The 13079-nt window shown below is 36.4% G+C and overlaps 1 protein-coding gene across 1 annotated transcript in view; it reads right to left on the bottom strand.

The window, feature by feature from the left end:
- The window catches only part of LOC136037340 (fatty-acid amide hydrolase 2-like), a 65220-nt gene extending 52967 nt beyond the window's left edge, over positions 1–12253 (bottom strand). Inside the window, exon 1 of the mRNA XM_065720013.1 lies at positions 12105–12253. Coding sequence (XP_065576085.1) covers positions 12105–12218 — 114 coding nt within the window. The 5' untranslated portion in view covers positions 12219–12253. The remainder of the gene's footprint in view (positions 1–12104) is intronic.
- Between the last annotated feature and the right edge of the window lie 826 nt (positions 12254–13079).

Here is a 13079-nt window from a genome sequence, read left to right as displayed (position 1 = left end):
AACGTTTTCATTAGTAAAAAGATACGTTACTTACGATTTAACTTACGTAACGAACTTCTATATTCGTATAATTTTATTGCGTATATGAGGGGTTTCACCCCTCGTCGATACCTCGCCCTTTACATTAAAGTTTAAATTGTGTCCCAATTCCATAAGAATGACCCCTGAATCGCAAAGGCCGTAGAATAAATAGTTGAAATTACTAAAAATACTTTAGCGTAAAGAGCCAGGTATTACGAGGAGGTAAACCCCTCATATGCGTAATAATTTCTGTTCGCTTTAAGTTTTAATGCTGCTCCTCACTTTCAGTAGAAACACCTTTTCATATTAGTTTTTCATTGTTTTTTTTTAAATAATGCTAGAAAATCCTGCGCCCCCCTCATCGAAAGTCTCTTCCCGCATGAGAAGTTCCTCCATGGAAAGATCCTCCCACGCAACCCCCCCCCCCTCAACTCTCCCCCCAAACCAAAAAATACCCCTGAAAACGTTTGCACACTTCCCAGTAACCATTACTATATGTAAACACAGGTCAAAGTGTGTAACTTGCAGCCCCTCCCACGGGGACTGCGGGGAGTAAGTCGTCCCCAAAGACATAGTTATTCGGTTTTTGACTGTGGTGAATAAAATGGCTATCTCAGAATTTTGATCCGGTGACTTTGGGAAAAATGAGCGTGGGAGGGGGCCTAGGTGCCCTCCAATTTTTTCGTCACTTAAAAAGGGCATCTGAACTTTCAATTTCCGTTAGAATGAGGCCTTTCGCGACATTCTAGGACCACTGAGTCGATAGGATCACCCCTGGAAAAATAAAACAAAAAAAAAACACAAATAAACACGCATCCGTGATTTGTCTTCTGGCAAAAAATGCAGTTCGTTAAAAATGAGCGTGGGAGGGGGTCTAGGTGCCCTCCAATTTTATTGGTCACTTAAAAAGGGCACTAGAACTTTTAATTTCCGTTAGAATGAGCCCTTTCGCGACATTCTAGGACCACTGAGTCGATACGATCACCCCTGGAAAAAAAAACAAAAAAACATATAAACACGCACCCTTGATCTGTCTTCTGGGGAAAAAAAATACAAAATTCCACATTTTTGAAGATAGGAGCTTGAAACTTCTACAATTAGGTCCTCTGATACGCTGAATCTGATGGTGTAATTTACGTTATTGTATGACTGTTAGGGGGTGTTTCCTCCTATTTTCTAAAACAAGGCAAATTTTCTCAGGTTCCTTACTTTTGATGGGTAAGACTAATCTTGATGAAACGCATATATTTAAAATCAGCATTAAAATGCGATTCTTTTGATGCAACTACTGGTATCAAAAATACCATTTTTTAAAATTTCGGTTACTTTTGAGCCGGGTCGCTCCTTACTACAGTTCGTTACCACAAACTGTTGGATATTGAAACTACTCTGGCGGAAGTTCAAGAAACTCGATATCTGAGATTTATAGATTTATCTGGGATTTATGTTTATATTAGTCGGGAATAATGTCAATATTAGTCGAGGGTAACATTCTGACTATTGACGCTTGTTGCCAATGACAGAGTTCATCCCGATATAGTTCTTTCGACGTAAGCGGTCACACTGTGGTTATAGCCCGTTAATGTCTTCAACTCACAATCCACAACCAATCAAACACGAAAAGATATTTTACTAGCCATAAACAAACAAGTTTATCGAAGAATATCATTGCAAGAAAAAGATCATAGAAAAACAAAATACACACAAAAGTTGGTTTAAACAGGGCCTACCATTTCTCCAGGAGCTATTAAATATATATTGGAACTACTCTAGCGGAATTTCAAGAAACTCGATATCTGGGATTTATAGAGTTATCTGTGATTTATGTTTATATTAGTTGGAAATACTGTCAATATTAGTCGGGGGTAACATTCTGACTATTGACGATTGTTGCCAATGACAGAGTTCATCCCGATATAGTTCTTTCGACGCAAGCGGTCACACGGTGGTTATAGCCCATGAATGTCTTCACCCCCAATCCATAACCAATCAAACATGAAAAGACATTTTACTAGCAATAAACAAACAAGATTATCGAAGCATATCATTGCAAGAAGACGATCAGAGAAAAGCAAAATGCAAACAAAAGTTGGATACTATCTAGGAGAGAAGAAGATATATAAGCCTAAATCTAGTAAATTACACAAGAAAACATTCCTTGCCGTTCGAAAACCCTGACTAAGACATAAAGAACCTTCTCTTGGAAGTTCCAATGAACTTCGTATAGAAAATTTTGAAAAATAGCCAAAAGGTGGTTCTCATCGTTGAAATATGCTACCATTCCTTCTTTCAATTACAATTTTCAAAACGGCGATGACACACGCCTAACATCTTCGATATTCTGAAAAACCTGGTTTAGTCAGTCCTCTAGACGGGATAACATCCACAACATTTTTGTAAAGCCTTCCCTGCTGATCCATCAAGATCTTTACCATCTCTGTTTCAAAGTTTGACCGTCCTGGAATAATCCCCATACACACGAAGGAAGTGTGTCGCATCCCTTCTAAAAATAAGCTGTTATCCATGTACAGACCTAGGATGAATCTCTTGTACGTAGAAATAAAACCAATAACATATTATATTCTCGGTAAGAACAGTAATACACACAAACACAGACAGGTTAAGGTAAAAAAGCCTTAGGAGGCACACAAGTTCCCACGCATGTGCAGATTAAACTGGCAGTATAACCTGGAAACACATTAATGGTTCAGAATACTTTATTTTTTATCGGTTCTAAAGTCCTGTAAATAAGATTTAATATTTTAGAACTACCCTTTGGCACCCAGTTTCATAAAAAATTCAATATTACCCTCCCATACACAAAGGTTTGGCAGGTATTTAGCTTCAAAGGAAGAATTAAGAAACGATCTAAAATTTATAGATGACCCGTTTTAATGGTCAACTAAAATTATCAATTCATCAGAGTGGCTACTTATTTCCCAATCGAAGATCCTTCACTGTCACCCTGAATTCATTATCAAGAAAGTTAAAGAACCTCATCTCTCGGAACGAATTCTCAGACGATCTGTCGTCAAATGTTTAGCTCGATCAGATCCAATCCTCAAGTGCTAGAAAACGGGAAACAATTTTTTGCATCCAAAATTTTCCTCAATCCAGCTTGATTGACCTTCCAAGTTTCACATAGTAACTGTTGCCAAATATAGCTACTTGCTTTATGCTTTGGGCCTCAAAATCCACTTGCTATGCCTCAATAGGATTCAGAAGGAGGGCAGCAGTGGGGAGTGGTAGCATTTCCAAAGGAAAATTCATACCTGTAAAAGCTTGATGCCACGTTAAAGATTATCTTCTACAAGCACATCCACAAACTTTTGAGGAAGTTCTCTGCTTGTACAACAGTTTATAAAATCAACAAGACAAAAACATAGAGACAATACTAGGTTTGTGTTCCTGAAGGGAGAGACGTCCCAGAAAGAGTTATTGACAAAAAGCACCTGTCAGCGCTCCAATATCATCTAGAATCACAATATCCCCTAAGGGGTTACTATATCACAGCCATATATTGATTCCTTTAAGAGAGGGATCAAAATTGCGCTAAACTTTGCAACTAAATGCAAAACAAGAATCACTGGCAAATCAGGCAGTTTTAGTTTGTCAACTACTGCAACTACAACTCACTGCAGCACCAAGTCACTTAAACCAACACAACTACACATGCTCCTCATTCATACCGATCTATTTCAAGCGTCTATCTTCACACCCTCCCAAGAAGTTTCGATTTCTTTTAAATTCTTTCTTACGACCTCCTGCCACCCAATTCAGGGACCCTTTTCCTTTTACAACCTTTCTCTCGTTATAGCCCTAGAAGCAGGATAGAATCAAATTTTGACAGCAAAATCTATCCAATGCGCATTATCTTATTTCAAAGATGACGTTTGGTTGTTTACCAAATTCTGTCATAGCTTAGCTGATAGAGAATGCCCGTTTCAATGAACTCATGTCTCTCTCAACTCTCTTTTTCTCAACTCTCAACTCAACTCTCTTTTCTTCTCTCTCCGCTTGTCTCCCTCTCCTGTTTTAAAACTCACACAACTCATGCTTAGTTAATGTTAGTCAGGCGCAAATACTTTCTGCAAGATGGATAATGTCATCTCAATACAGTTCGAATTTTTCTCCACTGTTTTCTTCTTCGTCTCTTTCGTTTTATCCCGAGTCCTTAATATCGAAGAATAAGAGGAATTTGTGATCTGTCCCCATAAAATAATAAGATGAGACAGTTTTCAAGATTCAGCAGTATTATGATAGTCTTGCTTTTTTTCCATCCGCAGTCACTAAGACGCTTGTTATGTTATCTTCTGTATTCAAATTTTCTGACGATTAAGGAATCTGATTCAGAGACAGCCAATGCTTTTTCCGTGTGGGTCTTATTTCCTGACCTTAAACACATTGAAAAGCAATCAATATTTGTTCAAAACGGTTCATGGCAGCAAACTACAGGCAAAGAGCGTGCCGTGCCCATAGTAACTGAAACTCTATTGAAACGAATTTTGATCAAAAAGTCAAAAACAAAATTTGGTGCTTATAATGTTTCCTTCCAATATGTAAAACATCTATAAAATCTGGATAATCATTCCAAATACGTAAAACGTCTTGAATTTAAAGGTAAAAAATCTGGTGTTTTTAATGATTCCAAGTATGTAAAATGTCTTAAATTCAAAGGTAAAAAATCTGGTGTTAATAATGATTCCAAATATGTAAAATGTCTCGAATTTAAAGGTAATGAATCTTGATATTGATTCCGAATATGTAAAACGTCTTGAATGTAAAGGTAAAAAATCTGATTTTTATAATGATTCCAAATATGTAAAACGTCGGAATTTAAAGGTAAACAATCTGGTGTTTATGTGATTCCAAATATGTGAAACGTCTCGAATTTAAAGGTAAAAAAAATCTGGTGTTTATAATGATTCCAAATATGTAAAACGTCTTGAATTTAAAGGTGAAAAATCTGGTGCTTATAATGATTCCAAATATGTAAAACGTCTTGAGTTTAAATTAAACCATCAAAGGTTACTTGTGCAAGTAAATTCGTATATTTTTGGATAAAAGACAAAAAAAGAGCCAATATTGACGGGAATTGCAATTTCTGGACGCTCAAGAAGCCCCAGAATGTTCAAGTCCGAAAATGTTAAATACTTATTTTTCGTGTAATGGGTGAGCTTTTATTTGTTAGGCTTTTGTTTGTTAATATGACATCTTCCACCATTACAATATATATATATATATATATATATATATATATATATATATATATATATATATATATATATATATATATATATATATATATATATATATATATATATATATTTCTTTCATTTCCTTTTCCTTTTATTCCTTTTCGTTTTGCCATTGTTCCTTTAATTGTCATCATTAGAACATGGAAAACCTATTAACAGAAAAAGAAACTGAAATACAACGACAGAAAAAAGAAAAAAATTAGATATATGAAAAGGAACGACAAGCAGAAAAAAAGGAATAAAAATCAAACAAGAAAACAAAGGCAGGAGGGAAAAAGCTGAAGAGTTAATATCAGTGCGGTACAAATGCAATCCAAAATTTACGCAAAATCTATCATTAATAAATCTCCATACCAAGTCACTCAAATAATCTTTAAAAAACACCTTCAATGTAATCTTTAAAGACATTCATTGAACAATTCTTTAAAAATTATTTCATGTAATTGAAATTTATTTACAAAATAGGAGATATAGTACTTGAGTAGATTAAATTAATCTTCTTTAATTAAAGCATTTTAATTAAATTAATTTTAATTAAATTAACCTTCTTTAATTAAGAATACAGGAAATCTTTTGGAACGAGCATTAACGGAAGAAATGGGAACCCTACCGACCACCAAGTTATTTCAATAGTTATCAACAAATTAAATGTCTTGAAACAGTTAGCGAAAAATTGAAATAGAATGTCTATAAAATAAAGAAAAAGTCTAGAAATTGAAATATAATGTCTAGAAATTGAACTAGAATATCTAGAAAGTGAAATAGAAAGTTTAAAAATATTTAATAGAAGAGGGAATAGAATGTCTATAAATGAAATGGAACGAAGAAAATTTAAATCAGATATAGTGGTGTGATTAACCAGCACTCTGGTTAAGTTTGAGACTTAAAAAAAAGATAACTTTTATCAGCTGAGTTACAGTGATGAGCTATAATGAAGAGAAATTGAATAGATGTTGAATCTAGTTAGCTAGAAATTGAAGATAGTTAGAAACACAATAGAAACATGGAAATAGTTAGCTAGAGGTACCAGGATAATGTTTGTAACCCCTTGACTTATCTAGGATTAAGTACATTAAGAAATAAACAGAGGGTTGACTTTCTACCATACGACTGCTCCCTTTTTTGGTCCCTTTCTTCCTTTTATATTGTTTTTGTCTCGCGCTGAAGATTCCTAAGCGACGGAGTAGGAAACGTTTTAGAATTTCTTCTGCTACGTGTTCGAGCATAAAATATTATAATTTTTTCTATCACCCTTTTCTTTGTCACATCATAAACTGACTTCTTTATATTTCTATAATGCCATAAAAAGCAAGCCCCGTTCCATTTACATTTCTCCATTTTTTTAAACAACAAGAACCAAGAGCTCATATGGCACTTGTGACGAGGTCGGAATCTAAATTTAGACTTGGTACTAGAGTTATCGATTTTGCTCTTCTTTGTTTATTGGCAATTATTACAAAGATAAACTTGCAAATACAGTGTTCCTGTATCACCCCGATCTCTCTACTCAAAGCGTTTTCCAAGATTTCCAGTTTCCAAGATTTCCGTTTCCCCCTCCACCCCAAAGCCCCAGATTCTATCCAAACTGAAAATGGAAATTCTGAGACATGAGATCTTTCTATATATCAAGTTTCATTAAGATCCAATCACCCGTTTGTAAGATAAATATGCCTCAGTTTTCACGATTCCACATACCTCCCACCCCCCACCAGAGGGTCAAACCGGGGGAAAGACTGTTATACAGTCAATTTGAGTAGGTGGCTGACATTCCTACCAATTTGCTTCGTTCTAGCACGTCCAGAATCGACGAACTCGCCAAAGCACTGGAAATATCCCCAACTCCCCAAATAAAGCGGATCTGGTCCGGTTATGTCAATCGCGTATCTATGACTTGTGCCTATTCTTCCCACCAAGTTTCATTCCAATCTCTCCACTCTAAGCGTTTTCCAAGATTTTCGGTTTCCCCTTCCAACTCCCCCCAATGTCATCCATTCCGGTCAGGATGTAAAATAAGAGCCCTGACACACGAGGTACTTCTAAACATCAAATTTTATTAAGACCCGATCACCCGTTCGTAAATTGAAAGTGCCTCATTGTTTCTAATTTTCCTGAATTAACCGTCTCTCCCCCCCCCCCTCCAGATGGTCGACTATTTCTAACTTAATCTAGTCCAGTCTCTGATACGCGTGCCAACTTTCATCGCCATGACTTATCTGGAAGTTCCCAAGCTAGCAAAACCGGGACCGACAGACCAACGGATGGACAGAAATTGCGATCGCTATATGGCACTTGGCCGACGGACAAGAGCCATAAAAATAGAATGACACTAAAAGACTCTTCCAACGGATAGGATTATTTAGGACTAATGGGAAGATCAAGCACAAAAAACTATAAGAAAATTAGTCATTGTCAGACTCTAAAACAGAATCTTCAAGAGAAAAGGGACTTAAAACTATAGGAATATTTCTAAAAACTCAAAATTTTAGACGGATGAACTGTACAACTGATATAGATATAGCGTAGTGAGTATCTTAAAGCACCCAGGAAAGGTTAGTAAACATGAGAAATTTATATTTATACATACTAGAAACATTTTATTGTTTCTAATTACTGGCATTATAGAAACGTTAATTAATAATATTAGAAACACATAATTGAAAAAATCTCTATTTATATACATTATAAACATGGGGATAGCAAAAACGAAAACTGATTCTTTACCAAACAGGAATTAAAAACGAGTGTATATAAAATTGAATAGAATACATAATATGTCTCAGAGACGCGATACATAAATACGATTATTGCTACAATTGTTCAAGACTACAAAATTAAAATCATTAGTTAATTGACTTATCCTCAAGAACTTCTTTTTGAAAAGACAAATATTTCTATTTATCCCTTTAGTAATTCAAATTTTTTTCAAATATCACTAGATATCTGCTGGGGATAGGTGTACCGGGTCCCACGCTTTCCATTTTGTTAGAAAAGCTTCCTGAACGTTAACTAGAGTGCGTAATATGCAGGCAGGTGAAAAAGAAATAATTTTCAACCCGATACTGAACTTTATTACAAGATCGATGCTGGACGGCATAAAAATAGACACGGTATGCTAGAAAGTTATTGGTTACTACGATCCCGAAGTGATTCAAGAAGCCCAACAAGTCGTTCATTCCTAACTGAATGTGTTTGGTCGTATCGTTAATAATAAAAAATCTGAAGATACTCTGCTTGACATGTGCAAACGGCTTAGTTTCGCTTCTAAGGAAAAACGTCAAATTCCAAGATTTCTTATTTTCTCACCTTGCGAAGTCCCGACAATTGGCAATGCGGTAGTTGCTACTCTGACGTCGAAGGTTAATGAACTAGCTCGTATGGTTGACGCTTTTTCCGCAGTCTCTGGTCAATCTGCTGTGAACTGGCCCTCACGTGAATCACCACCGAAACCGGTAGATCCTATGCCTGTTACCGACGTAGTGGTCCTAAGAAATTCCCCTAAGGATCTCACGTCCCCCAGTTCCAGAACAAATTTTTTGGATAGCCTGCACCCGGCAGCCAGCAGTGATATAGCCGAGCTGAAGAACTCAGCTAACAAATGGAAAGTGGTAGTTAAGTCAAAGGCTACTGCTAACAGTCTAGATGATAAAACTAAGAAATCTCAGCATGACAAGTGCATCTGTGAAGTCCCCTGTGCACATGAGAATTATTGAAAGTGTACCTCCTGAACTAGATGAAACTTCACTTCAGAACCTGATTCCCAAATTTACGAAAACCGTACGCTGTGGATCTTCTCGAGTTTATAAGATTTGTTTTGGATAGCGATGTGATCTGGAGGAGTTTCTCAGAGACTCGATTAAAATCGGGTGCAAAAGACTACCCGTTCAGGGGTATTTATTTCTGCCGAAACGCTGTTTCTCGTGTCATAGCCGTTGTCATCTAGCTAAAAACTACCCCAACAGACCCACCTGTTCAAGATTTGGATCAGCAAATCATACTTCCGATCGTAATAATCCCTGCTCAGAGCGTATGTTTTGTTCTGAATGTAATATACCTGGGCATACTTGCTACAGCGTAAAATGCCCTAAGAATTACCAATCTACAGAGAAGACCACGAAAAATTTTACCTAGATTTCGCTATGTGAACCAACTTATCAAGGACTGTTTGGTTTATTTCATGGAATATTAACGGTAATGTTGTTGCAAAGATTTCTATTTTGGAACAACTACTAATTAAATCTAATCTGCTCTGCATCCAAGAACAGTTTTTGACGGCCCACTACCTTGGACTTGTCAAAATCAGTCCAAACTAAGCTACGTCTACTGAACCAGCAAAGTCAATTCATTCCCGAGGTAGACCTTTCGGCGGTATTACCACTTTATTGACAAGACCTTAAATCAAGCGTGTTCGAATCTAATGATAATTATATAGCTGTGCGTGTGGAAAGCACTCTCAATATCAACGTCTACCTCCCCACTGACTATCGAGACAAGAATTCGGAAAGGTCGTTTACCCTTGCTTCAGAGAAGCTTAGTTCGTGTATTGAGTAAATAAATAAGCTAAAATAAATAAGCCTTGCATAAAAGTGGGAGATTTTAACTGTGATCTCAGTCGTGATACCGCTGAGTGCTCTATAAGAGCCTCCCTCATCCGTGTAATCTTCAGTGACTACATATATTTATGCCAAAACATTCGAATGTCACTTATATTCACCCTTCCAATAATACTTTAAATTTAGACCATGTTGCAGTGTCGGCCGAATTGATTTTGCCAATAATTAAGGTGCTATCTGATTATCAGGCATCTGATCATTTTCCCATAGCGTCCTCTTGTCGATTGTCTAATTGCTTATGCTAGCTCTCAATCAAAATGGAAAAGCTTCAAGGATTGGGACAATATGATACGATGATACGATGAATACAATGAATATGATACGACGAACATGATACGATTGGGACAATACTGGGACAATATGACAATATGAAAATGTTATCAGATATAATGATACGTGTGACGCGATCCTAAAAAAAATCTGTGTTTCTTTTAACTTGTTGCAGAGAACGGTGAAACCCAACTAAAGTGAGACCCAACTAGTCATGCATATGTGTTGCACGGAAATATACTACGCTTTTATTACTGCTGAAAAAGCGGCTGCCCCGGTGAAAAAAGTAAGAATTGGTTCTGTACTATATAGCTGGTCAAACAATCCTGCCCTTGTTAATGCGTGTAACAAAGCCAAATTCTGGACAGGTTGTGGAATGATTGTGACCACCCAAGATCCGGCATAGTTAATGATATTGGTTAGAATGTAAAAAAGGAATTCGGTCAAGAGCTTGCTTTGCACCGCATTAAAATACAAGACTATAACTCCAGTCGTGGCACAAACTCGGCGATGCTTTGGGAGAATGTTGTGAGAACTGGGCTGGAATGTAGTTTCTCAGCATCAGACATTCCAGAGTCAGAATGGTCTGCGTACTTTACGAACGAGTTTGCTCCTCCTGACCCCGAAACCAAAGCTAAAGCAGAGCATGAATTGACAGAATTTTTGAATGCGAATTCGGCCATGATTTCTTAGTGACACGATGATCTGTCATAACTGCCATTACTCCCCTAAAGCGCAAACAATCTTCGAGTATTGACAATGTTAATGCTCTCCATATAATTAACGGTAGCTCTCTGCTTGTTGACCATGTTTGTTTGTTAATATAAATGATATTTGATACTAGCACTATTGCTACAACATTTTGTGTAGGAGACATTACTCCGATTCCGAAAAAAGGAAAATCTAATGCCCCGCCACAATGTTCAAGCTTCAGTCCAATTACAGTGTCCACAACACTTTTTAAATTTACGAATTATTATTTATTGATGAATTAGGCAGGAAGTGTTACGCTCCCCCTTCACAGTTTGGTTTACAACCGGGTATCGGATGCACCCATGCACTAGCTGTAGTTGCATCAGCATTGATAGATGCTGAAAACTCAGGGGAAACTTTGGCCCTAGCTGGCCACGATGTCCGCCGAGCTTTCGACTCTTTGATTCATGTTGTTATACTTACGCATGCGGCAAAGCGAGGTATTAATCGTGCTGCAGTATTGTCTCTTAATAATATGTACTCATGGCTCCTAGTAAGGCTTAAGCTGCCCCAAAAGTTTCTAGGATCGCCTCAACCTTGTCATTTTGATCACACAGTTTCAGTTCGGGAGGGCACTCGTCAGGGGACCATATCTTCGCCAACATTGTTCAATAATGGTGTTTTAGATGCGCAGTCGCTATGTTTTTGTTCATGCGTTCTTCAAGCTATTAACATTCCTCTCGTGTCTTATGCTGACGACGTGTTCAATATAAGCAGGTCTATCCAATCGATAGAAAAAACTTTCAAATTATGCAAAATGAACATGATCATCTAGGTCTCAAAGTTAATTCGGCTAAGTTTGATATTGTGCAATTTATTTGGAAAGCTGAAGGCCCCTTGCCCACCATTTCTCTAGGTTATAGTTGTCTAAGACCCGTTGAAAGTGTTGTTTATGTTTATCTCGGTCTTCTCATTGGTTCCTCAATGAAACGCACCCGCCGGCTCCTTTCTGAACATTTTGAACGGAAAATTTGCGCTTCTAACGCTCTACTTGTAAAACATATCACAAGTTTTAACAGAAAAGTCCTAGAGTCCCTTTATAATTCTGCTGCAATATCTCAATTCCTGTACCTAGCCCCTTTTGATGATGGGCCCAAACAACAAAACCAAGAATACCATCTATGCTAAAATTAATCATTCGAAAATATTAAATAACTAAAATATTTCCAACAATTATTAAGAGCAAACTTACCCTTGAAGCCTTGATATTATAGGCACATCGAAAATGTCCAATTACTCGTTGTATTGCATCTTTAATGTCACTATCAACTTTAGAACAAAAAGGAAAACCCCCATCGTGTTCCATATAGTATATTTTTATCTGAGACAAATCTACCTATAAATATATGCGTCATTAGGTTTACAATAAATGATTAGGCAATCAAGATTCATTAGGCAAAATGAATCTATTACAAATTCTGACGGGTTGAATTCTCTTAGATTAAAAAAAAAAAAAAAAAAAAAAAAAAAAAAAAAAAAAAAAAAAAAAAAAAAAACTAAAAGAACGACACACAATTCAATAAATCTCAAGCATCAAATCTCGAGCTTTCGCGTGCTTAACAGTTAACATGTTTTCCACTTTTAAAAATGCTTGCTCATTTTTGCTCAACGACACAAAAAAAACGATCGGTACCCCAGGGAAACTAGAAAAGATTCTTAGCCCTAAAACCGATCGGTACTATGGGGAAAACCGATCAGTTTTCCCATGTTACCGATCGGTTTTTGATCGTTTTCCCATGTGGTTGAACAGGCTATAAGACGAAACGATAGACAAAAAAAAAAATGCTAAAAAACAATTTTAAAAAGTCATCGGGTTAAAAATATGAAATATAAATAAAATACGGCAACATCGAGTATGGGTACGAGTCCAAACAAGTCTAATAAAATCCTCAGTCATTCGTAAAACTTTAAAATGCGGAAAACTGTAAAAATCTGGCAAACTTTACTGTTATGAAGACTTGTAATCCAAGAGAGCAAGAGATTTATTGGCCATTTAATCCACCCATATTGCTATGAATCAATTAAATATTAAATGAATAAATCAATAAAATTACTAAAATCACATTTTAGTAGTTTAGCAATAGCTTAATTTAAATAATTTGATTAAATAATAAAATAATAATAATTAAATAATTTAGGAATTTAGGAATAGCTTGAAATCACTCTG

Source organism: Artemia franciscana, chromosome 16, assembly GCF_032884065.1.
Source record: "Artemia franciscana chromosome 16, ASM3288406v1, whole genome shotgun sequence".
NCBI classification, from domain to species: domain Eukaryota; kingdom Metazoa; phylum Arthropoda; class Branchiopoda; order Anostraca; family Artemiidae; genus Artemia; species Artemia franciscana.
The sequence above is the reverse complement of the archived record's forward strand: the minus strand, read 5'-3'. Positions and strand labels throughout refer to the sequence as shown.